Source organism: Phalangium opilio, unplaced genomic scaffold, assembly GCF_054372755.1.
Source record: "Phalangium opilio isolate 3A_F unplaced genomic scaffold, DU_Popi_V2 ptg000009l_1, whole genome shotgun sequence".
In the NCBI taxonomy this organism is placed as follows: domain Eukaryota; kingdom Metazoa; phylum Arthropoda; class Arachnida; order Opiliones; family Phalangiidae; genus Phalangium; species Phalangium opilio.
In genome coordinates this window covers 350636-378307 of record NW_028324146.1, presented here as the reverse complement: position 1 = coordinate 378307, position 27672 = coordinate 350636, and the positions used below count along the sequence as shown (strand labels likewise).

The 27672-nt window shown below is 37.4% G+C and overlaps 1 protein-coding gene across 3 annotated transcripts in view; it reads left to right on the top strand.

Moving 5' to 3' along the window:
* The window catches only part of LOC149712167 (cell adhesion molecule Dscam1-like), a 128454-nt gene that overhangs the window by 29347 nt on the left and 71435 nt on the right, over positions 1-27672 (top strand). For 2 of the 3 annotated variants that reach the window (XR_016370253.1, XM_089844902.1), the window contains exon 2: positions 4320-4652. Coding sequence is in view for 1 of the 3 variants with exons in the window: in XM_089844902.1 (XP_089701028.1) it covers positions 4320-4652 (333 nt within the window). In the remaining 2 variants the exon portion in view is untranslated. Of the gene's footprint in view, positions 1-4319; positions 4653-27672 lie in introns of those variants that run through there. The other variant, XR_016370254.1, reaches the window with a different exon arrangement.

Sequence of the window (27672 nt, the reverse complement as noted above, 5' to 3'; positions counted from 1 at the left end):
TAATTTCAAAATTTTAATTGGTAATTTACCGGTAATTTTTGTAATTTCAAAATTTTAATCGGTAATTTACCGGTAATTTTTGAAATGTCAAAATTTTAATCGGTAACTTACCGGTAATTTTTGTAATTTCAAAATTTTAATCGGTAATTTACCGGTAATTTTTGTAATTTCAAAATTTTAATCGGTAATTTACCGGTAATTTTTGTAATTTCAAAATTTTAATCGGTAATTTACCGGTAATGTTTCGGTAATTTACCGGTAATGTTTCGGTAATTTACCAGGGAAATTACCATTTTTAAAAATTACGGTAATTTCACATCTCTATTTGAAACAAAATTCGATTGTAAGATTCGGTACTCCTTGCTTTTACATATTAAAGCAAGTTATTCCCACTACATTCTTAATCTTTCTTAATTTAAAAAGTCTTCTTGCCTTTGCGAAATTTTACAATATAGATTCTAACTAAGCACTAGTTGTATTTTGGAACGCTTCTTAAAGTCACTCCAATGTTCACTGCTCCTTTCTTTTATATATTATGTCGTGATAAAACCACTAAATACTTAATCTTTCCTAATTTTAACACTAAGACGGAGAAGTACGCAATTACAGTACAGATCCAGTAATTATCTAATAATCCTATCAAGCTTATACGGAAAAACTGGGTGATTACTTTGTAGATTCTAAAACCCCAAGCTCACTGTGTTTCAATCGAATAATTACATCAGAAGGGAATAAGAGAGAAGGGAGACATTAGAGCCTGCTTTGGTAACGAGAGTCCGACCAACCTCAAGAAAACCGCGAAAACTTTGCGCAAGTACACAGCTTTTAACCAATTTACTGCAAAAATAGTTCTTTAAGTTCTCCGCCGTATCAAGTGGCCTATTTGTCTGCTAGATTTTCATTCTCCAAAGGCTTAGGGCTGTCCATGTTTCGTTCTTGTGTAATTATAACCTCAAGTATGTATTTTATTGAAAGTAATTTGTATTTTTTAATATAAATTCAGAATAATTAGTTTTCATCTATTTAATACCTTCCAATTACCTGATTTTGGTATGTTCTCAATTCCCGTGTATCTAAATTAATTGCACAGCTTGATTTCGTTTATCAACATGAAATTCGGCCATTTTTATCTCCTTCAATGTAAAGTTGTAAACAAAACTACTTTTTATTCGTCAACCGAGACGTCACCCTCTTATGTGACGTCACAGCTAAGGCAGAAGTTAGATAGCCAATCAGTGAAGGGTAGTTGATTTGAGGTTAGTAAGACTGTTGTTACGAGTGTAAAGCATTATGGAGATATAAAGTGTGTCCCTTCTCTCTTATTCCCTTCTGATTACACTTTTCGCTGTGCCTCTTTAGAATTACGAAGTCCTAGCATTTATAATTTAATCCACGGTTAAGAGGATGATTATTTTAATTATTAATGAGATTTGCTCTTTAAGAAGTCTCGCCACCGTCTCTTAATATTGTTTCGCTTAAATTAATAGCTTTAATTACGCTGTCGCTAGTCTGACGTGGGCGTTTAGCTTATGACTAACCAATGAAACCAAAGTGTAAACGACACGTAAAAAGTTTTAACAAAATACAGTATTATATGCCTTTGTACGCGTTAACTCGATCTCGTTAAACGCTATTATGCTTATTTGATTTTACTTAATAATTTTTGAAGGATCAAAGTTTCTAAGTTAATGTAGCGAACGCAATTGTTTAGAAATACGGCAACTTTGGAAACTTCTGAGTCTTATTTTAGTTACATATAGAGTAATTTCTTTCCCATATACGGCAACGTCATAACCCTCTATCTCTTACCTTGGTGATATCCCCCCTCCCCTTCCCTTCTGGGGGCAAATAGTATTCTCTACTACAAAGTTGCCCCTAACGTAGGGGATACACAGTTCACTCCCCTTCTCAACCGAAATTACTCTATTATAGGTTATATCATAAGTTTATAATGCCTCTAAGTAGAGAAATGGCTGCTACTCCTATGGCAATAGTGTTTGTCTGGCTCCCTTTAATGAAACCCTATACTCTCTCCGTATCATTTATAACCTCAACTTCAATACAAAATTGTACCGCCTAGCCTAGCGTTTCTTTTATCCCTTTTAGAATGTTTCAGGACTGAAACCGTCTCTATCTCACGAGAGAGAGAGGGATTTGGGGTTGCTTAAGTAAAATTCGTTCCCCCAATGCCTGCCTATAGGAAACGTAAAAATCTCCTTTATTACATTGGATGATTTTTTATCATGTGACCCATTTAGTAATCGTCTCGACCGCCAGGTGGCTGCACCGCGACCGAAATTTCAAAATTTTCTCTCTTCGGATCTTAGCGCTATACGAGTTCTGACGTCACAGTAGCCTGCAGAAGATTTCCAGTTGTAGCCCATATTTGTGTACTTAGAGGCATGATTAACTTATGGTTATATTTAATGAACGTAGTTGTGATGGAAACAATTATTAAAATTCGAAAACAAGGAACCTAAAACTAACATTACATACAATCAGCACTTAATCAGAAGTTCTTGAATTTATCCCTTAAGTCTTTCTATAGGCCTAGTACCCATGATTAGAACCTTGAATAGCATTTGAATGATTAACCAATCCATATTATTCACTCGTTTGTAATAAACCGACAATAATAATTTTACCGATGCATTGTTAGTCAAATTTGCCAATAACCGAGGGGTTAGTCACTTGAATAATCAGGTGTACAAAACCGCAGAAATCGATTACTTGATTTCTAGAATTCTTTGAAAATCATCAGTAATCAAAATCATTTCTGCGGGTAATCAAAAGTAATCAGAAATCTCCGATAATCACTGGAAATCACGTGAAATCTTGAGAAAATTAGAAATAATCACATGATTTACTAGTAATCTTTTGTAATCACCTCGGTAATCACGCCCTTCGTGAAATAATCACGCATAATCAATGGAGGAATTCGATAATCCAAAATAAAAATCATAATCAGTTGAAATAGAAATAATCACTGTATTCATCGAAATTCACGAGGAATCCAGTGGTAATCACGGCATTCACCAAATAATCACCGGAATTCATTGGAATTCAAACGGAAATCACAAGTAATCCGCGGCAATAACGGGAAATCAGTGTAATGATTATGGAAATCACCGAAAATAATCGTAATCACAGAAATCAAGGAATTCGTCCAGTAATCATAGGAATTCATATATAAATTCAGAAATCAGTAATTAGGTGTACAAAATTTTGGCGAATGACTAGCCCCTCGCCAATAACATTCGTAAATATGCTTAATTCGGCCTTTATACGTCACGCTCTTTGTTATGCACAAATTAAATGGGGAACATCTATGAAATTCATCATCTAATACTAAGACTTTTCACCAATTGCGCGAATTAAAATCCATCATAACTTTGAATGCCCAATATTTAAAAAGAAAAACCTTAAAAGTTTATTGGACAAATACATTGATTAAATTCCACTTGATTTGCAGTTTGTACAATTATATTAAATATATTTGAGTCACAATACAAAAGTTGATGTTGAGTCCATAGACCAGGTAAAATTATATTATCCAAAAATTACATTTAGAGCGTCAAATACACAAACTTTATTTTTATTCGAATGCGAAATATTTTTTCAATTGCAGGAATAACATTTTATTTAAGCAAATGATGTTCCATTTCCGAATAAATATTGTGCCAGAATATTTGATTTATTTCACAAATGTTAGTCTGGATAATTGTTTTGTGGTTTGCAACTAAAACAACGGGCCCCACGTATTTTGCGCTAATTATTAAGCGTGTAGGTTCCTCCAGAGAGAATTTATAATAGGGAGTGGAAGTTCTTGCCCTTGACAGTGCTAATACAATGTAGCTCAAACAAGTAGGTTGCGACGCTAAAACTGGACAGGTAAATTTCCGGTCACATGACACTCCTTTAATTTTAAAGTTTGCCCTCAATCACTGTTGGTTGTACAATTACCCAATAAGGGTTGGCGATTTCGAGTGCGACTGGCGCCATTTGGAGTTATTTTAAGTCAGATGTTTCCCTTTCCCTAAAAAGGTAGTGTCCATCTCCCCTGGACCCTCCCGCAACATTCTAGACCCACCCTAGAGGGAGGGGCCACAAAAAATAGTACCGGAAGTAGACCTGGCCAGTTTTGTTGATCACGTGATTTTTGAGCTACATAATATTCCTCAGTTTCTACTCCCTATTATAAATTCTCTCTGGTTCCCCTTAAATTGCTTCAATAATCAGTGTATAGTTATCCTTTAAAAAATAGCATCGAGAAATTGGATGTTATTTTTTTATTAATAATTTTCAAATTATTTTTGAAGGTCTGTCAATATCTCAAGAAGCACCAACGTTCATCCAAGAACCGCCGGTGACGGTGGACTTTGCGAACTCGACGGGGGCGGTCATTCCGTGTTCGGCCCGGGGAGATCCGGCTCCGGTCATCAGTTGGATCGTGGCGGAAGGAACGACCAGTTACTCGAAGCAAGCGGCCATCGACGTCCCCGGACTAAGACACGTCAGGCAAGATGGCGCCTTGGTCTTCCCGCCTTTCAACTCCGATAACTACAAACAAGAAGTACATTCGGCCACCTACAGATGTCTCGCTTACAATTCCGTCGGGGTCACTGGAAGCCGGAATGTTCGAGTCAGAGGAGGTAAGAACAATTTTGACTTAATTGCGTTCGCGAAAGATGTCAAAATTACCGTAACTGTAATTTAAGGACCTTCGTAAAATATTAGATCAAACAGAAGTAAGATGAGACTAGAAGTACTGAGCTAACCAAATTCTTCACTCGGCGAAAGTGAATATTTTTGATAACACAAGAACGGTTGGCCCTCTGGTAGCGGTTTCTGAATTTTCCCTCTCCAAAACGTGAGACGTTCGCGGCGGTAGACGGCCGAACTAGATTCAAGGAGCCGCGTCCGTGTTCGGCGGCTTTAGGTTGAGGGGAAGGGGGTAGGAAATGTTTTTGGAACTCGACCAATTTTTATCTCTCTAGTGTAGGCGCGTGGGATGGAAGCGGTGGCATAAAATCTGCTCAAATTTGTTCACTAGTGCCAGGATCTGCTACCAATGCTATAGCTCTTCACTTCTAGTCTCATCTTACTTCTGGAGCTAATTATAGAGGGAAATTTACGATAAACACCAAGCTCGAAGTCTTGAACTCTTCTTACTCACTACTTTTCCCTTGTTTGCCATGGGAAAAACTTTTTTCGTTGAATAATAGACGACCTTTAATTTTTTAACTGAGACAATTTTTGTTACTTATGTTTGCTATTGGAATCTCCGACGTTGTATTTACTTCTGGCATTTGGTTTTCTGTATGGTTTGTTAATATCTGCACCGCGGATATTGAATACTCCAAATCGAGTATTACATGCAGGGAAAGAGATTTCCAGGGCAATCCTAAATACTGGGTAATTTCAATCACGCCAAGAGATACCGCTAGATACTTGACCGAGTTGGCCAGAATTTCACACGCATTGAGTTTGGGCTACCTGAAGTTCTGTGTCGTGGCGTGAGAGTAATATCTAAAAATCTTCGAAGTGGTCATAAATATTTCGTGATTTCTTCTTTGGTTTCGTCTGAGAGGGGTTTTCTCTGATATTTGTGACTTCCTCAAAGCTTAAGCTAGATTCCCACTCGACCGAAAAAAACCGACGGAAATCACACAGCCGACGGTAGAAATTTTAACTTACGCCGGCGTCCGGCGGTAGACTGTTCACACTACGACTGAATTTTCAGTTTGGCGGTAGATCTGTTTGGGTCACGTGACAGATTTGAGTTGTTTCCATAACGGCTATTTCAAACTCTGAATTGATATATTTGTCCCCTTGTCGCTTAGATCTACAAGAAGGGACATTTTCTAACCTCCTCAGTAAAGTCTTCCTTATTAACATCTTATCTCTTTTTACTTTCGTAAGTTTAATTTTTCTTTATTGGTGGCGTGTTTCCGATAAGCCTTGGTCAACCACAAAAAAAAATGGCGGCTATCAATCGATCTCGCGTGTGCGTGCGCTCTTGACGTTGTCAGTGGGATAATTTCATTGGCTGAGACACCGGCGTAACGCCGAACACGACCGAAAAAATAGAACACAACTGACGCCCGACAGAACGGTAATTCCGTCGGACTCGGCGTAAAGATTTTTCGGTCGAACCCCTTTCTGCCGGGTTTCCGTCGTGTTTTCCGTCGAGTGGGAATCTAGCTTTAGTCCAATTTACTGCGAAATAGAAAGTACAAGCCCAGTTCACAATAAGCTCTCATTTATCCATACACACAGGTTTTATATTAGCCAGTTTCCAATATGTATAAATTTTCGGGGTCGATGAACCCCCTTTATTACATTGTTATGAAAGGGAGGGGGAGATTTGAACGCTTATTGTAACAAAATAATTGTTTATCTTTCTCCACACGCACACGTGACACGCACGAAAGAAAGATATCAAGCAATCAAGCCTTCATTAATGGCGTCGGGGCTGGGGGGAGACGTAGAAGAGACGCTGTTCTATAGTTGTTTGCACGATAGTTTGTTAAGGATCTTGCTAATTATATTAATATTGGGTTTGTCATAAAAAATTGCTATTCTCCGTCAGCCCTTCTCGGGTGTCATATTATTTGTTGAGGCGTCGTGCCAAGATGGATCCCACTCCGGAAAAAAGTTGTTGCTTGGCGGCAGATGTTGTTTCATTTAGGGGCGGTGAAGGCTAGAACCATAAGTTTATAAGATAGGTTCCATAAATATGACACTTCCTATACTTCGTAATGCTAGAGACTTACAACTATAGCTAATTTATGAACGACGCGAGAATTGACTACACTCAATTTTACAGTTATCTTCGTATTTAGTCTGTACTAAGCCTTTGACTGCTCCTCACAAGGAGTCGCTTTACGAGAATGTATGACGTTTCATCTACGTGACTTCATGACAGGTCTCAGTAACCACTGAGAAACTTATGGAACTAATCTTATGAACTTCTGCTAGAACCAAGTCTTAAAGAGGAAAAATCGATACGTATCCCCGACTTGACGGCTCGAATTCCGGTGAACAAGAACCCTTGATTATGTTATTATCTAGTAATCAGTAATAAAAACCCAATATATCAGCAAGAAGTTATATCTAGTATCTCAGAGAGAAGATATAAATTCGCCAGATTTCCAGCTTTATCTCCAGTCCCAACGTAGCCTGTCCGGAGTCAATCCCCGTCTCTAAATTACAACCAGCATCTCATTGGTTCTTGAAAACTCACGTCAGCGCGACGACGCCAGTGACGAAAATTACAGTCATATTTTCCGACTGAGGAGAGGCAGCGAAATAGCCCGGCGCCTCCTTTTACGCCCCCCCCCCTTGTATTTTGAAAGGGGGACTGGGACTATGGCGCCCGGCGCCTCCTTTTAGGTCCCCCCTTGTATTTTGAAAGGGGGACTGGGACTATGGCGCCCGGCGAATACAAAGGCATCTTATACCTTCTCTCTGAGATACTGATATGACTTCTTGATATCAGCGAAGGGAATAGAAATAGCAATTTCACTCACTACATAAAACCAATGAGATAGAATATATATATAAACCTAGAGTCACAACGTGGGATCTCGAGATCGACGTTTCGCGATACACTTTTTGTCGAGCATGAATCAAATATGGGTGGCGCCACCTATTAATCACTTGAAGAACTTTTCTATTGCCGTCTGCTGTCAAAATAGTTTTTTAAACGTGTTAAATAAAATAAGCAAGTTAAATAATAAAAACTCTAGTCCTTTTTAATCTAATAAATAGATGAAATAAAAATCATAACGATGTTTCTGATTGCAAATAAGCGAGTAAAAGTTGTAATTAGTTCCGCTAGAGGCTCACAGGAAACGCTGTCATGTTTTGATAAACTTGCTTGATAAAAACAATGTGTATTGCGGTAAGCCGATTTGAATTGGAACTCTATCTATCTCATTGCATAAAACTGTTTCAGCGTTATAGGTTCACGTATGATGCTGTAAAATGTTTTGTTTGAATTCGGAACTTCGAAATTGACTAAACCAAACAACTGCGTTGATTACCAAACAAATTTTGAAGTTGATAATGTTATTTATGCCCTTTCCCTATTGAAAGACGCATGTCAGACTTCGTGTCACTCCATTAAAATGTTTTCATTTAAAAGGGTCCTTTAGAATTAACCCAAAAACCTAATTATTAGTCACAAAATATTTGCTTTAAATAAAAAAAAATTAAAAGAAAGTTACTTATGAATAAAACAGTGTTTCCCAGAATTATGTGTCGAGTACTGTACATCGAACGATGTTTACAGGAACCTTTGATTCTCTTATATATTTGTGGCATGTCAAGGAACTTGACGGCAGTACATCATCAAAGAAAAAAGTTAATCATATCAGAGCTGCCTAAATTCGGAAGTGTTCCAAAAAAAAAAAAAAAAACATATTTTGACACTTCTCCACTTTGCTTATTTTTTAAAACGAGGAAGGCCGACATTTACACCAAATCCCGCATAAGCCTGAATTTTCTGTAGAAATCACGAAAGTTTCGAGAAAGCTAAAATCTGACGATAACGAAAGCGAAAACTCCGGCCACATGTACTACTACTACTACGGCTCGGGTCAAACTAAGAGCCTATCGTATACTACGATGTGGCTAAAAAAAGAAATAAATGATTATATAGCGAAATCTTTGCCATTAAATCCGATATTGTGGGAGCTCAGACCACCTGGGCCATGGACAGGCATGAGGATAGGGAGCTAGGTTAGCAAAGGGTAACGCCTGACGAAAGCGCCGCGGTGGCGGCTACTGGAAATTCATCTCTACAAACAGACTCACTTGAAAAATATTAATTCTTGCTCCCTCGAGAACAGTGGCCTAATAGGCGTCAATAGATGCCAAAAATCTTATAAATGTGACAAAGTGAGTAAACCTTTATCATTAGTTTATTTTTACTTCATCTCATTAAAAATTTATAAACCTTATATTCATAATAGTTGAGAAAATATAACTCTGGGTTACATCAAATGTGGATGAGAGGGAAAGTATGACAATGGCCATAGAGCCTGTGTTAAAAAACGCGGACATCAAAGTTTCGCCAATAACTATTTAGTTTACTAGTGACTGATGGACTTGCAAACTCGCGACTGAAAGTAGTTCAGACATTTAATCATTTATGCTCCTTGGTTTAACCATAGCCCACTCGATCACGCGAATCACGACGCAAGCTGCTCGCGCTATAGCTAAATTACCGAGATTACACAATAGCAGACGACGGTAACCGCGTAACCGCGAATAAACACAAGACCTATTTGAAGGGAGTGAACAGTCCCAGTATAGCTACGCCAATAAAATGGTCAACTACGGCGAAACTCTGATGACTCTCGACTTTTGGCCATTTTCATACTTTTCCACTCATGCACTTTTGGTTACATTATGAGACGAATATAATATTAAGCCTTGGCCAAAAATTATTTCTCTTATTGGTTACATTATGAGACGAATATAATATTAAGCCTTGGCCAAAAATTGTTTCTCTTATTAATTTATTGTGGAGATATATTGCGGTCCGCCGACACATGAGGGCGCGTGCTACGCGTTTCAATTTGAAACCCGCGGTTTAACACGGGGATGCCTGCCCATGGGTAGGTGGTCTGAGGTGGGAGAAATCCCGAATATTTCAGACAAAATGCAAAATTAGAGAAGAAATAACAAAAGCCAGTTGATTTGATCTTGTTTTTCTCGAAGCTTGATTACGTAACAAGCATTAGAGGTATGATTATTCGTGGACAAATTCGATACGCCTTCGTGAAGAAATTTCCTTTATACCCGGAGTTGGTAAAAATTACAATATTTCTTTGCTATGGTAATAAACGATCCATGGATCTAAGCTGCCTAACTCAAATAGAAATGAAGTATAAGCCAGCAATGGCAACGCTTTATAAATTTGGTGCCAAAGATCATTTATTTATGGAAACTGATCCAAGCACGTAGCACTGTTCTTATTGGAAAGAGATAACTTTACATTAGATTTATAAAAATGTTGGAACATAAACCAGTTGGTTTTAACATGAGTTTACGGTTTTTTCGACGCCATAAAGTACGTTCAACCACATCTACCGAAAAAACCGGCTATAAATATTATCAGAAGTGAGATGAGACTAGAAGTGAAGGGCTCTAGCATTGATAGTAGATCCTGGCACTAGTGAACAAATTTGAGGATTTTATGCCACCGCTTCCATCGCGCCTACACTACTGAGAAAAAAATTGGTCGAGTTCCAAAAACAATTCTTACCCCCTTCCCCTCAACCTAAGGCGGCCGAACACGGACGCGGCTCCTTGAATCTAGTTCGGCCGTCTACCACCGCGAGCGTCTCACGTGTTGGAGGGAAAATTCAGAAACCGCTACCAGAGGGCCAACCGTTCTTGTGTTATCAAGAATATTCACTTTCGCCGAGTGAAGAATTTGGTTAGCTCAGTACTTCTGGTCTCATCTCACTTCTGATATTATTATAGCTGTTCGGTTTCTCTCGCTGAAGGCTCCGAGTAAACCATTAAAATTTGTTTGAAATTTTGAATCGTCAAGTCTTGAGCTCTATATGGTTACGTTACCACAGATACAGATTCTAAAGCAATTGAATAGCTGTTCTTCTATGTTCAAGTACTAATTTTTGTAAAATCTTACTAATGGTGAGAATTCTGGAACCAAATCGCTAAATAGAAACGTAATCCACTTAATATCCTGGAAGATTAACCCTATAACCACGCCCATTTTACTATTTAAATGGCTGAAAACCTCTAAAACATCACCGGAAATCAAGTAGCACCAACTCCTATCACGCGAACCCCCAACAATGGCATGTTGTCAATTTTCGAAGTCTCCAAAAATTTGGTAAAAAAGACCTTGAAGAAATTTTAGAAACATTTACCTAAAAATAAATTCATTCAAAATTTACAACGGCCTTTCGAGTTTCTAAACCGGGCTTTCACGAATGAGGGGTGATCTTATTGGTTCGCTTAGAAATGCGCAGAGGCAGAATTTTAGTGTCAGAATTTTTTCAGCCAATGAAAAGATGTCACCTTTGATTTTGTATTTCTGTTCACTAGATGGCGCTTGCTTCATTTTCAATCTGCCCCTTAACGGGCGTATATATATGGCCAGCTTGTTTATTTTATTTTTAGGTCTATTCCAATATCTTGTTTCATAGAATCCGCAAACGTTCAAATTGAACGTAGGTCGCCTAAATTGGTAGCAGACGAAACCACGCCTCTACTCAATAAACTTGAGTAGAGATGGCGTGCTTCTGATTTCCGTAAACGTCGAAACAGTGGAATTTTGGAAATCATCTATTTGGAAATGCTACAATCCCATTAAATTATTTCTCATAAAAACTTTGCGAACTTCTTAATATTCAGATGAAAGTCGTGATTTGAATGGTCGTTGGCGGTGCATAGAAATTTATGGGAGAAAAACGAGTCTCGCGGTGGAGGATATAAAATTTCGAGATTTATGAAAGAAATTCTAAGGTTCTAAAAAGGTTGCTTTGGAAACTGTATGCTAATCAGAAATAGGAGCTTGAATAGCGAAGCTTAATCGCGCCCAGCTCATGTTCGCAATATCAGAAGTTTATGACTTCTTATCCCGGGAAGTATTGGACTCTAACCATATCCGGAACCATCTCTGTTAGCCAACTTCTTATTAGGTCCGATCACCGCGCCACCTACGTCATTTCCCTCATTTTGAGCTGGCAGGCTGATATGCGCGCCAGCAGCGGGAAAGAAACGAAACTTTAAGGTGTGTCCTGTGGTTTGAGGTAACGAATCAGAAACGGTGACAAGAACAGCTGTTTTAATAGACTGCTAGAAATTCCGGTCAAACTAGTGTGGGGTCCTAGGCCCACGGATTGTAATGGATTTTCAGAGAGTTCTAGACAGACGGCTTTTCAACGATTGGCGCTGAAGAAGTTTTGAACACGCCCCACAGTTTGAGTGCCACAGCCTCACGGCGTGGGATTTTTTTCAGTAGATTAGATCATTTTCCTAGTGGGGAGGAGGAAACTTTCGACCCTCTTTCACGATTGCCATAGGCAATTTTGACTAGCAGGGATGGATACTATATAATGCCTTGGTGTCCAATACTTCCAAGTCATCAACTTCTGGCAATATCATTATGCTTTTTTATACTCAATACCTTCGACGCCTAAACGTAATAAATTTATTTATAATCTAATATATTCGCGATCCAAAATACTGCCACGATCGAATATTAGTATTCAAAAGAAAGTGTTTTTTCTATTTAGTGGCTTTAGCGTTATAAAAAATGCCATAAATAGTACATCTTAAACACTATAAATGATAGAGAAACTGGGTGATTTCTGTGTCGATTTGAAAGCCACGTCTCCACAAGCAAGGGAGATTAGCATTCTAGTATATCAAGGTCAAAGCATTGTTTAAAGATAGGCACGTTGACGTGGAAAGTAAATGAAGTTCTCGTATTAAACTACAAACATTTCTTCATGGCTGGTTATCTTCAAAATATTTTACCAAAACATTTGCCTAAACCTTTTGATTTTTAAATGTAATTCCATTTTAGAAATGTTTTTTTATATTTTTATTCGAAAAAAGATATAACGTAAATGAACATTACCAGAAGGGAATAAGAGAGAAGGGACACACTCTATATCTCCATAATGCTTTACACTCGTAACAACAGTCTTACTAACCTCAAATCAACTACCCTTCACTGATTGGCTGCTATCTAACTTCTGTCTTAGCTGTGACGTCACATAAGAGGGTGACGTCTCGGTTGACGAATAAAAAGTAGTCTTGTTTACATCTTTACATTGAAGGAGATAAAAATGGCCGAATTTCATGTTGATAAACGAAATCAAGCTGTGCAATTAATTTAGATGCGCGGGAATTGAGAACATACCAAAATCAGATAATTTGAAGGTATTAAATAGATGAAAACTAATTAGTCTGAATTAATATTAAAAAATGCAAATTAGTTTCAGTAAAATACATACTTGATGTTATAATTACACAAGAACGAAACATGGACAGCCCTAAGCCTTTGGAGAATGAAAATCTAGCAGACAAATAGGCCGTCTGATACCGCGGAGAACTTAAAGAACTATTTTTGCAGTAAATTGGTTAAAAGCTGTGTACTTGCGCAAAGTTTTCGCGATTTTCTTGAGGTTGGTCGGACTCTCGTTACCAAAGCAGGCTTTACTGTCTCCCTTCTCTCTTATTCCCTTCTGATATTACCCATCTACAATATTAAAGAACCAATTATGTTATCAAATGGACCTTTTTAACGATAACAATTGGAGAGTTTAAATTAATTGCTTTTTATATATTGCTTGTTCCGAATTTCCACTCCGGTAATGAATAGATATTTTTTTGTCATAAACACAATGCCCGTCGTCTCATTTCATTCGTTTTACATAAAAATGGATTAAAAGTGGAAGGATGGTTCCCGTAGCACGTGGCTAAGCTCGTTTGCCATCTGCCTCAAAAATTGTATCCCCTACTTCGTTGCCATGATTACTTCGGGATTTCGTAATGCATACGCTCTAATTATACCTTTTCTCCCCAAAGTTCAAACGCGAGCCTACAAATTTTCTTTTGAAAATTTTGAGGTTTTTCATCGCTATGAAAATATGGACGAAAATTAATTCTATTTTATAAATTTATAGTGAGCAATCATCGCTATTTAATAGAAACAGTGCAGGCCTTACAAGAAGTTATATCAGTATCTCAGAGAGAAGGTATAAGATGCCTTTGTATTCGCCGGGCGCCATAGTCCCAGTCCCCCTTTCAAAATACAAGGGGGGACGTAAAAGGAGGCGCCGGGCGCCATAGTCCCAGTCCCCCTTTCAAAATACAAGGGGGGACGTAAAAGGAGGCGCCGGGCGCCATAGTCCCAGTCCCCCTTTCAAAATACAAGGGGGGACGTAAAAGGAGGCGCCGGGCGCCATAGTCCCAGTCCCCCTTTCAAAATACAAGGGGGGACGTAAAAGGAGGCGCCGGGCTATTTCGCTGCCTCTCCTCAGTCGGAAATTATGACTGTAATTTTCGTCACTGGCGTCGTCGCGCTGACGTGAGTTTTCAAGAACCAATGAGATGCTGGTTGTAATTTAGAGACGGGGATTGACTCCGGACAGGCTACGTTTGGACTGGAGATAAAGCTGGAAATCTGGCGAATTTATACCTTCTCTCTGAGATACTAGATATAACTTCTTGGCCTTACAAGGATGTTTTTAGTTCTAAAAGAAACAGTTGAAAGAGTTCCCGGAAATATTTTAAGCGGTTGAATAAGATGAGAATCACTACATCAAATTCGGATCTTAACGTCAGTTTTGTTTTACCCATTTATTTCAGCCGTGTCTCTTAAACAACTGATATTTTAGGTAGTTTTTGAATTAAATAAATAAGGCAGCTTTATTAAGCTATATCGTATAGGTTAATAATGCTTTGCTTTCAATTCCGTCATAAATTATTTTAGAAAAATTTGATCTAACACCAAAAACCAATATACCCAACAGAATGTGAGGCTTTTACATGTTGCCTTTAATTCAAAGTAAGAACTATTTACTGCCCCTTCCGCGGTGTACTTGGGAGATATTGAGTAACCATTCTAGCACTGCTACTCCAGTTAGCCGAAAAACATTTGCAAGTCACCAATAACCAAATATAATCAAACCCCCAAATAGATTGAGCCAGAAGTTGATAACTTCTTATCCTGGGAAGTATTGGACACTAAGGCATTACATAGTATCCATCCCTGCAAGTCAAAATTGCCTATGGCAATCGTAAAAGAGGGTCGAAAGTTTCCTCCCCACTAGGAAAACGATCTAGTCTACTGAAAAAATCCCACGCCGAGAGGCTGTGGCACTCAAACTGTGGGGCGTGTTCAAAACTTCTTCAGCGCCAATCGTTGAAAAGCCGTCTGTCTAGAACTCTATGAAAATCCATTACAATCCGTGGGCCTAGGACCCCAAGCAAGTTTGACCGGAATTTCTAGCAAACTCTATTAACAGCTGTTCTTGTCACCGTTTCTGATTCGTTACCTCAAACCACAGGACACACCTAAAAGTTTCGTTTCTTGCCCGCTGCTGGCGCGCAAATCAGCCTGCCAACTCAAAATGAGGGAAACGCCGTAGGTGGCGCGGTGATCGGACCTAATAAGAAGTTGGCTAACAGAGATGGTTCCGGATATGGTTGGAGTCCAATACTTCCCAGGATAAGAAGTCATAAACGTCTGATTGAGCTATTAACGTGCATGAGGATTAAAAGATAACGTAATATTTTTGGTAAAGAAGCTAGAGAGAATACGAGACGTTGAGTGCCCACCACTTTCTGTTTTTTTCTATTTGCCTTTGCTATTATACAGAATTTTTGGTCCCTTAGAGACAAGTAATCAGGCACCACATTTAAAGCAACCATAAAAAATTATATACAGTTTCTTCTTTGGCTTCCTAAAATAAAGCATTACCACACCAGACCACGAGACTACTCTATCGAAAATAATTATAGCCAATGAGCCTTCAAATTTAAATGACACTGTACTTTATCATATTGAATGTTACGCGTTCAGAAAAACGTTCGATCATTTTGAAACTTTTCATACAGAATTATTTTCTAAGCTTAAAGTGTTAGAGTCACCAAATATCGCTATTTTTAAAACTAAAAGGTTTTATCCCCATCTGAAAGATCAAATCTTTCTGATTCAGAATATCTGTTTATAAAATGCATTATAATTTTTAAAATATTATTAAAACCCCGGCTTTCGAAACCTACTCGCAGAATTTTTTAAAACTATTTTGACAGTTGAATACTCCATATACCCCTGGTGACGTCACGATTCGAGGGCGCGTGAGCACGGGCACGCGCGACTCCGCAAGTCCTATTTTTTTATTGATAGGTGGTGCTTTCAAAGTGATCGAATTTGACGCGCGCGCGATGTTTAAAAACTAGGCTTAGCTCTCTAATGAAATCTGTCTCGCGCTGGTCAACCTCTTATGACGTCACCAGGGGTATGTTTATAATTCCGTTTAAATGAGGTATGTGAAATATCAATTTTCTTTTTCATATTACAAAATGAATAAATTTCTATAAGACTTTTTACCTTGGATCTACTGTTATTATATAAAAAAGACTTGGTTTGCCCAAGCCTTTAAAACAAAACGATAAGAGTTTTTCCAGTTGACTGAAGCGTGGATATTATTCTTTGCTATTGAATTTTAAAAACAATCCGTATTTTACTACTCTTTAGAATTTAATTCAATCACCTGATTTTACTGCTAATGGATTAGTTTCCTATAAATTAATTGAAATAAAAAATTACTTATCTCAGATTTTTAAACAACAATTCCATTTTCCTGAAACATTTTATCATGAAATGTTTTTCTTTTCAATGAAGAACGTACTTTAATTTTCAAATAATACTCTCATTAATAATGTATTATATGCCGTCTTTTCGAATACAAAAGGGGGCTGTTATCACCTTTCTTATATTTGATAAAGGGGATCGTTTCCTCTTTAAGCACAATCACAATTATTGAACTGTGTATATCAGTACTTGTGGGGAAGATTATAGAAGTTTTGGTTGAGTTGCTATTTAGTTGACAACATTATGAAAACTTGATGTATTTAAAACGTTTTGAAAGGAAAATTCTCGGAAATTAAAAAAGAAAGAGTCAACTTGATTAAATTTACAAGGCTATTATAAGGCTAGAAAATATTTTTCATATTTCTCTTTTTGTAAAGAACTAAAGACTCTTTGGAAGGAGACGAAGAATGCGTCGGCGGCTTTTACTTTTCAAATCGATGAGGTAAAGAGCTGACCAAACGAAAAAACCAATTCCGAACTCACCATTTTTGCCGATAAAAGAAAAAGATCGAGTCAAAATCCTTGCACATTTATCTGGTTGCCTTCCAATCGCAAACCACCAGAGAGAATTTATAATAGGGAGTGGAAGCTCTTGCCCTTGACAGTGCTAAATACAATGTAGCTCAAACAAGTAGGCTGCGACGCTAAAACTGGACAGGTAAATTTCCGGTCACATGACACTCCTTTAATTTTAAAGTTTGACCTCAATCACTGTTATTTGTACAATTACCCAATTAGGGTTGGCGATTTCGAGTGCGACTGGCGCCATTTGGAGTTATTTTAAGTCAGATGTTTCCCTTTCCCTAAAAAGGTAGTGTCCATCTCCCCTAGACCCTCCCGTAACATTCTAGACCCACCCTCGAGGGAGGGGCCACAAAAAATAGTACCGGAAATAGACCTGGCCAGTTTTGTTGATCACGTGATTTTTGAGCTACATAATATTCCTCAGTTTCCACTCCCTATTATAAATTCTCTCTGTTGCCTTCCAATCGCAAACCACCCAAAGTTTTTCTTTCAAACAGCGCCCTCTACGTTTAAAGGAAAAGTTCCAAAATTGATCTATAGATGTATAAAAGCTAGTTCCTCCTTATGGTCCGACCCTATTCAGTAATCACGTGACATTAATTTGTAAAATATCGTGAAATAAAGTAAAACCTTAAAAACAAGGCTTAACCAAAGTTGAAATTCTGCATGATAGCGCTTAATTCAAAAGCCACAGTTGATTTTTCTCCTCGTCTAGATATAGTATGTTTTCTACAACACGTTAGATACATTCATCACGTGATATCCTCGCGGTATATCAAAATTCAAAAACGAAATCTTACGAATATTTAAAATTTATTCAGGAATGCCTCAAAAGTCCAACTTACCTGGTCAGACGACGGTAAAGGATAACGTAATATTAAATAGATTGTTCGAGCAAAAAAACTAAAAGCAAAAACGGATTTATGTGAGAAGAACGTTGAAGGTAGCAAATTCACTACCCATCCTAGCGTACTTTATTGAGAAACGTCGTCTGCTTCTATTTTGACTCCACCCCCAAATTCTGTATATCTCTATTTTCGTGGTTAAATATACAAAGAAAGAAAAACTAGATGCTTAAAAAAGAAACATTTTATATTCTTAACTTTAAAACTTAATTCCACTAAATCGGGAGTTATATCGCATTGTTGTCCACTTTGCTTTTTTGCCACTGGCGCAATTTCGGAAAAGAATATTTAAAGGAATAGCGACGTGATTTAAAAATTATCTCAAATCTAAAGAAAACCTTACTTTTTTGAGAGTTTAAACTCTTCTGATTCCAAAACCAAAAATATGCTTGATAAATATTTAAATATGAAGGAAAACACAGAAAAAAACTTTGAAAACTTGAAATTTGGGGGGCAAAAGCAAATTTGCGGAGAAGATTTTTGGCGGGTTTTCTCCTTGCTACGTCACTCACGGCATCTCGCGGAAAAGCCAAGCGCGCGCGCCCGAGACTCCCGAGTCTACTAATGCCGCGCGAATCTGAATAAAATAGGCTTAACACTTAGGCTGAGACACTAACAAGCGTCACGTGAGCGACATCTACAGTGAAAGTTTCTCCTTACTACGTCATCAAGCGAAACAAAATTTTAACTAGGCCTTTTCCAAACACTAAACTTTGATTGCAATTTTACAAATTTCTACGAAACCAAATACAAAAGTAAACATATCATAATAAACTAGATTTTTCAAGGATTTTTTTAGCATTTTAAGTTTGTGGGTGACGAAAATTATGTCACTAACACTTTAACCACGAAAATAGAGATAATAATGACATTTTCGATCTTTAGAAGTCGCTCGCTATACAGTATACAGAATTTGTGGGTGGAGTCAAATAATAAGCAGACGAAGTTTCTCAATAAAGTATGCGAGGATGGTACCAGAGGCTAAAGCCATGATTCCAAGTTCTTAGTACATAAATCCGTTTTTGCTAAAAGGAGTTCGAGACTTCGCATTGTAAACATCATACTATGACACTCTTTCTATTATAAGGTTTACATTTGCTGGAACTCCTAGTGGAAAGCTTTCTTAAGCAATTTAGACTTACGGCGATGATCGGTACATATTATGATCACTTATTGTTATTGAGCTCCTTATCACACCACTTTGAATGTAATACAATTGTTAGTGTTTTCAAGAGTGTCATGAGCAGACGCAACGGACACTTTCTCGCTCAAAATTTCGTAATAAAGTTGAATCTCTGCGTACTGATACTGCACCTTTTAGGAATTTTTATTTTTCATCAATAAAGGAGTATTAATGTAGTGAGCGGGTTATGATGGTAGTTGATGAAGGTACCATTCCGTTACGCTTATGTCGATATTTTCTTTAGAACGATTATTTTACCAAAGTTATAGCTCTTGCCTTCCTCCGTCAACCCTACCAATGGTCAATCGGCCATTTATCTAAAAGGCTACACTTAACCCGTTTTTCTGACGTTCGATCCAAGCGCACTCCAATTTCCTCGAAAGCGCCAAAAGACGTCTTACAAGTTACCAAATCGTAGGATATGAATAAGCCGCTTATTTAAACTTGTAAAAAAATAACAAGTTGTAAAAATACAAACTTGTAATTTAAACCAAGAAGTTACATCAGTATCTCAGAGAGAAGGTATAAGATACCTTTGTATTCGCCCAAAATTATCCCACTGACAACGTCATAAATTTCAAGAGCGCACGCACACGCGAGATCGATTGATAGCCGCCATTTTTTTTGTGGTTGACCAAGGCTTAGCTTAAACATGCCACCAAGAAAGAAAAATTAAACTTACGAAAGTAAAAGAGATAAGATGTTAATAAGGAAGACTTTACTGAGGAGGTTAGAAAATATCCCTTATTTTACAATCTAAGCGACAAGGGGACAAAGATAGCAATTCAGAGTGTGAAATAGATGTTGTGGAAACCACTGAAATCTGTCACGTGACCCAAACAGATCTACCGCCAAACTGAAAATTCAGTCGTAGTGTGAACGGTCTACCGCCGGACGCCGGCGTAAGTTAAAATTTCTACCGTTGGCTGTATGATTTCCGCCGGGTTTTTTCGGTCGAGTGGAAATCTAGCTTTAATAAAATTTCGGGTGGCACGCTTTATGTGATTTGATTGAAATTGCACGCAATGTAACAATCATGGCGGTTAAGATAAACAGAGTGTGCCACGAAAGTTTTATTACAAGAAGAAAGGGCGTTACGGGATACGCGCCGAGCGAGGCGCCGCGTTCGCCACCTAGCGGAATTTAGAAGAACAAATTGGCGGGAAAATGACCGCGTCTTTAAATGAAGCCTAGGGTTGTTATGTAGTTACTTGTGGAAATTATTACTGAAATTCCCCAGAAGGGGTGAAATTTTACCCATTTTCGAAGTTCTAGAATTCATTGTATTAAAAGAAAAGAATGAATTAACGCGCTTAAAGAGAAAAAGTAAGTTTTTAGCCATTATCTTATGTAATCCCAACACCCAAATTAAATGTACACAACGCCTACGAGATGTAAATAGGTACAGTTAACCTCAAAAATGGGAGCACTTAATTTAATTAACTTGCAATATAAACATATTTATTTAATTTGAACACTTACATAGATGGTAATATCGTAAACTTACTTAGTTACAGGAGTTTCCCTGAGCCTTCGGTATTAACTTTGTTTGGTTTACAAACATCTCTTACGTTAGATTTTAGACTTTTCGACGATTAGAATCCCTAAAATAATTTTGTAAACCTTTTACCCTTCTAATGCTAAAAATGCGTCGTATTTTATAATTGTAGCGCTCCCCATTTTTAAACTGCCAATCTACCATTCGCGAACTTCCCGCCAAGAGTTTAAAATTCAGTCCGCTAGAGGCGCTGCATGCTAGTTAACCTCTCAATCCTCGGCGCGTATTGGTCGAAGATACAAATTTCAAATTATATATGCAGATTGGTATTATAATTGGTAGAAAAATCTATAAAAAAATTACTCAATTTTCCTTTTCACCCTCCCTTTAAGAAGCAACTTAAGTGGGTGAAATTAGACAAACCCTAAAACCACGTTTGTTCGACTTCTGATTTTGTAGGCCTACATATTGTTAACTTCCCAAAATTTCGAAACAGTAATAACAAGTGACCTTGCAGTAATTTAGCAATCAGGCAAATAAATTTCCAGAACTAATATATAATGGGAAACTAATAGAGATGGGCCGATACCGATGCCATATCGGTATCGGTACCGATATTTGGCTTTAACCGATATATCGGTATCGGTTAAAAATGAACCGATATTTCTACCCGATATTTTTTAAAGAAAATAAATACTTATGTTGAGAGTAGATGGCGCCATAAGACCTAAACTCTGAGACAGCACAGTTTTTCATCTATTTTTGGATACGTTACTAGTGTCCAAAATGGGTTTCTCGTATATGATAAGCCAGTTTTATAGTTTCAAGTACCGAAATTGGATCGAGAATCATCTATAGAGATGGGCCGATACCGATACCATATCGGTATCGGTTTGATATCGGTTTAATCGAAGGATCGGGTAAAATATCGGTATCGGTACGTATCGGTTTCCCAAGTATCGGATCATATCGGTATCGGTTTAAACTGGTATCGGCCCATCTCTAGAAACTAATCTTTCATTGACTCTGCTACGACGTATTGGAAATTCAAATTTTAATCCATTGTAAGACACAAACTCTAAAATAATATCTGTTTTTAATTAGCGTCCCAAATTTTCAATAACTCGTAATACATTTCAGGGCATAATATTGGAAAATGAAGATATTTTTGATAAGTCAAAAAATGTTCGCATTTTTGTAGGAATTTTAAAGAGCAAAAAAATATATGACCTCGATTGAATTCGTTATCGGATTACACGTTTTTCTTTTTTCAACGACAAAATTCTGATCGATTCCAAATTTCTAACGCCCTTCCCTCCACCACAAGCCTTCCTTTCTTCCTTTTCTTCATAACAAGATGGCTAGGCCACTTTAAACTTTTCACGCACATCAGGGTTCAAATTAAAAAATTCATGGGGTTTTATTGGGTTTTACAAATCTTAAAAAATCATCAAAAAAATCCACTTAATAAAACCTATCACCAGAAGTTGATGACTTCTTATCCTGGGAAGTATTGGACACTAAGGCTTTATAAAGTATCCATCCCTGCAAGTCAAAATTGCCTATGGCAATCGTAAAAGAGGGTCGAAAGTTTCCTCCCCACTAGGAAAACGATCTAATCTACTGAAAAAAATCCCACGCCGAGAGGCTGTGGCACTCAAACTGTGGGGCGTGTTCAAAACTTCTTCAGCGCCAATCGTTGAAAAGCCGTCTGGCTAGAACTCTATGGAAATCCATTACAATCCGTGGGCCTAGGACCCCACACTAGTTTGACCGGAATTTCTAGCAAACTCTATTAAAACAGCTGTTCTTGTCACCGTTTCTGATTCGTTACCTCAAACCACAGGACACACCTTAAAGTTTCGTTTCTTGCCCGCTGCTGGCGCGCGAATCAGCCTGCCAACTCAAAATGAGGGAAATGCCGTAGGTGGCGCGGTGATCGGACCTAAGAAGAAGTTGGCTAACAGAGATGGTCCCGGATATGGTTAGAGTCCAATACTTCCCAGGATAAGAAGTCATAAACTTCTGATATTATTTATGGTTTTTTATGAAACATTTTAAGACATTTTTTATTGAGCAGGAACTTTTGAATGACAATTTCTACCATGCATGCAGCTGCTAAAGATAAAAACCCAAAAAACCCAAGTACCCAATAAAACCCGGTGGGCTGGGCATTTTTCTAAAAACCCGGGTTTTTTTTGAACCCTGATGCCCATATGTCTGGAATTTCATTCATTTATTATAATTATTTATCAATTATAATTACATTGGCTATTTCAATATAATAATCATATTAGAAATATAGTATTATTTCACTTAAACTCAATTATTATTTAAATGACAAATTTGTTCAAAATAAAAATTGAACAACATAATTATTTCCACCTCCCATGCATATGTAATAACGCTTTGAGAATGATGATATCAGTTTGCCCTCATACTTTGAGTACGTCGATTTCAGTTTAAATTGTTACTTTGTGTTTTTCTTCTCCGTCAATTGGAGTTCAAGGGACCAACAACCCAACGTAATCGGTGTACAGGCTGTATTTTTGATTGTACTGATAAAACCCCTGCCCTTGACAAAGTAAGCCATAATCGGTGATTATCAGGGTTGTTGATGTTTTTGATTTTTTTTAAATCAATAAAATCGATTTTTGCTATTTAAATCGGATTTTTTATTTTTTTTTCTATTTTTATAGATTTTTTTCGATTTATTTTATTTTTTCGATTTTTATTGATTTATTTGATTTTTATCAATTTTTATTGATTTATTTCCTTTTTTCGATTTTTATTGATTTATTTGATTTTTATTGATTTATTTGATTTTTTTCAATTTTTATTGATTTATTTGATTTTTTTCAATTTTTATTGATTTATTTGATTTTTTTCAATTTTTATTGATTTATTTGATTTTTTTCAATTTTTATTGATTTATTGGTTTTTTTCGATTTTTATTGATTTATTGGTTTTTTTCGATTTTTATTGATTTATTTGATTTTTATCAATTTTTATTGATTTATTTGATTTTTATCAATTTTTATTGATTTATTTTTTTCGATTTTTATTGATTTATTTGATTTTTATAAATTTTTATTGATTTATTGGTTTTTTTCGATTTTTATTGATTTATTGGTTTTTTTCGATTTTTATTGATTTATTGGTTTTTTTTGATTTTTATTGATTTATTTGATTTTTTTCGATTTTTATTGATTTATTGTTTTTTTTTCGATTTTTATTGATTTATTTGATTTTTTTCGATTTTTATTGATTTATTTTTTTTTTCGATTTTTATTGATTTATTGGTTTTTTTCGATTTTTATTGATTTATTTGATTTTTTTCGATTTTTATTGATTTATTGTTTTTTTTCGATTTTTATTGATAAATTTATTTGATTTTTTTCGATTTTTATTAATTTATTGGTTTTTTTCGATTTTTATTGATTTATTGATTTTTTTCGATTTTCATTAATTTATTGGTTTTTTTCGATTTTATTGATTTATTGGTTTTTTTCGATTTTTTGATTTATTTGATTTTTTTCGATTTTTATTGATTTATTGGTTTTTTTCGATTTTTATTGATTTATTTGATATTTTTCGATTTTTATTAATTTTTTTGATATTTTTCGATTTTTATTGATTTATTTGACTTTTTCGATTTTTTTTCAAATTTTATTGATTTATTTGTTATTTTCGATTTTTATTGAACTAGAGTTAGTAAATTACCAACCCGAAATCTTTTGAGTCAAAATTAACCATAAGCAAAATAATAATGTGATGTCATTTAAGTAGCTATTAGATATTTTCTACAAAATAATTCTTATTGTTACATTCAAATGCTTGTACAAAAAAACTAGACCAGTATTTCATTTCCTAGCCTGTTTCGAATCTTACTCCAGTTAAAATTGACCACATGAGCTGTAAGACAAACTGAAATATGCCAAAACCATGATGGTTTTTAATTAGAGGCCTTTACTAGGGTGCGTTCAGTAACGCTCAACGGAGACCAAACGCGTTGAGCTCCGTTGATCAACGTGATGCTACTGCTACGTCACAAATTCGTTGCTCAACGAAGTAATCGTCTCTTACAGCCGATGACTTCGATGCCTCTTCGCTTACAATCGTGACGTCAAACCGGAAGTTCCGAAAATCGTTCAGTGGCGAATGCGCATTCAACGGAGCCTCCGTTGAGCGTTACTGAACGCAGCCCTAGTCAAGTTTCTTAAACTATTTCTTGAAATCTTAGAAAACATTTTTAAAAAATTTAAATAAATATTTGTTTTTAATAAAATGATTTTTTTAAAAACACCATTTGATTTAAATAGGTTGATTGAAATCAAACAACCCTGGTGAAGGGTGATTATCCCTACGTTGAAGTTTAACGCTTCCGAAGCTTAATTCTCAGATTTTTCTGTTTCATAAAATCCATTCTATCCCTTGGAGAAGTTGATACAGGGCATTTCTGAAAATTCTGACATAAATTAAAGGGAGTGTTCTTTGGGTCAGACTGAGTGAAAAATGTCAAACAACATGGCGTCTAGAACATTTAGGTTTCTCATAAAACAAAGAAATTGGCACACGTGTAGAGTAAGACATATAGAGTACCCATCTTGTTTTGACAATTTCAATAGTCTCCAATCTAAGAGTGTTAATGATCCTTTATCTAGCCAAGAAGTTATATCTAGTATCTCAGAGAGAAGGTATAACTTCGCCAGATTTCCAGCTTTATCTCCAGTCCAAACGTAGCCTGTCCGGAGTCAATCCCCGCCCCCTCTAAATTACAACCAGCATCTCATTGGTTCTTGAAAACTCACGTCAGCGCGACGACGCGAGTGACGAAAATTACAGTCATATTTTCCGACTGAGGAGAGGCAGCGAAATAGCCCGGCGCCTCCTTTTACGTCCCCCCTTGTATTTTGAAAGGGGGACTGGGACTATGGCGCCCGGCGCCTCCTTTTACGTCCCCCCTTGTATTTTGAAAGGGGGACTGGGACTATGGCGCCCGGCGCCTCCTTTTACGTCCCCCCTTGTATTTTGAAAGGGGGACTGGGACTATGGCGCCCGGCGCCTCCTTTTACGTCCCCCCTTGTATTTTGAAAGGGGGACTGGGACTATGGCGCCCGGCGCCTCCTTTTACGTCCCCCCTTGTATTTTGAAAGGGGGACTGGGACTATGGCGCCCGGCGCCTCCTTTTACGTCCCCCCTTGTATTTTGAAAGGGGGACTGGGACTATGGCGCCCGGCGCCTCCTTTTACGTCCCCCCTTGTATTTTGAAAGGGGGACTGGGACTATGGCGCCCGGCGCCTCCTTTTACGTCCCCCCTTGTATTTTGAAAGGGGGACTGGGACTATGGCGCCCGGCGCCTCCTTTTACGTCCCCCCTTGTATTTTGAAAGGGGGACTGGGACTATGGCGCCCGGCGCCTCCTTTTACGTCCCCCCTTGTATTTTGAAAGGGGGACTGGGACTATGGCGCCCGGCGCCTCCTTTTACGTCCCCCCTTGTATTTTGAAAGGGGGACTGGGACTATGGCGCCCGGCGCCTCCTTTTACGTCCCCCCTTGTATTTTGAAAGGGGGACTGGGACTATGGCGCCCGGCGCCTCCTTTTACGTCCCCCCTTGTATTTTGAAAGGGGGACTGGGACTATGGCGCCCGGCGCCTCCTTTTACGTCCCCCCTTGTATTTTGAAAGGGGGACTGGGACTATGGCGCCCGCCGAATACAAAGGCATCTTATACCTTCTCTCTGAGATACTGATATAACTTCTTGATCTAGCAGAAGTTTACGTATAAAGTTAGAAGTAATTGAGAATGTGTTCTAAATTGTATACCGATTTTTTACGGAGCCTGTATTGATAGCCTACTTCAATTCAATCTAAATAAAGGTTGACCTGAAGATAATTTTCATTAATCGTAATGTGTTAAATTTTACTCGATTTTTCTGAAAATATGCCAATGAATAGTTTATGGGGCATGTTGTCTTTAATACGCACGGTTATATCTCTAATGGTTGAGGATCTTTCATTCACGTTCGTTTTGAGCCTGGAACTGAATGCATTGTGATATATAAAGGCATCGTCATCATGGGAGATAAATCGAGCAGAAATCCGAACGGAATGTGAAGAGCGCACGCCCGCCAGATCATTACGGCCTCTTCTTTCTTCTTCCTTCAGAGTTTCTTTAGATCTGTCTTTTTACCTCAACCTCGCCAGATTCTCATTCAAAGAGCAACAAGATTGGCGATGCCCTAATCATTCCGAAAACAAAAATAAAAGATTTCTAGAACCGGTTTTCATTACAGACTTGAACACCCCTATTAAGGCTCTTTCAGACGATCCAACTTTTTGACTCAACTCGATGGGCCAAAAAGTTTTATCAACTAGCCCAACTTTTGAAGGAAAAAGTGAAATAAATCCTTCCTTTTCACACGACTAAACTTTTACGGCCAAATGGAACTTATAAGCGCCATCTACCTTGGCACTTACGAAATAACCCGCGAAAAAGGCTTTTTATTGTAATTCATTTTGATTGGCTGAAGAAATGAAATTAAAAGGTTGAGTCAGCAAAAATTGGATCACTGATCCAATTTTTCCTAACCAACTTTTTGGGTGACTCAACTCATCCAGCGTTTATTCACACGATCCAACTAGTTGATTCAACTCGAGTTGACCCATCAAGATGAGTCAACAAGTTGGATCGTCTGAAAGAGCCTTTAGAGACAAATATCAGAATATGAGACAGTAACATCAGCATGCGATTCATGTTGCCTCTGAGTCAAGTAAAAATATATTTACTAATGGACTCCCGGTGGTGTAATAAGACAATAGTTGCGTATGAATATTTCCGCGAGTGCAAGAGCAAACCGAACTACATTGCATGCCCTATAGGAAGTCTATGACCAACTAGAACAAGAATATTCAAACTGCCTTATAAGTTCAAAAGAAATTTCCCATAAGTTTGTCTTTGGTTACTGAGAGCTTGTTATAAAGAGACGTAGATGAAACGTCATAGATTCTAGTGAAGCGACGCCTAGTGAAGCGCTGTCAAAGGCTTAGTACAGACTAAATTGAACTATGACCTGCAAAACGCGTGTAGTCAATTCTAGCTTGTCGTTCTCAAACTACCTGTCAGTAAGTGTCTAGCATTGCGAAGTGCCATACTTACGGTACATATCTTACTAGCTGTTACTGGC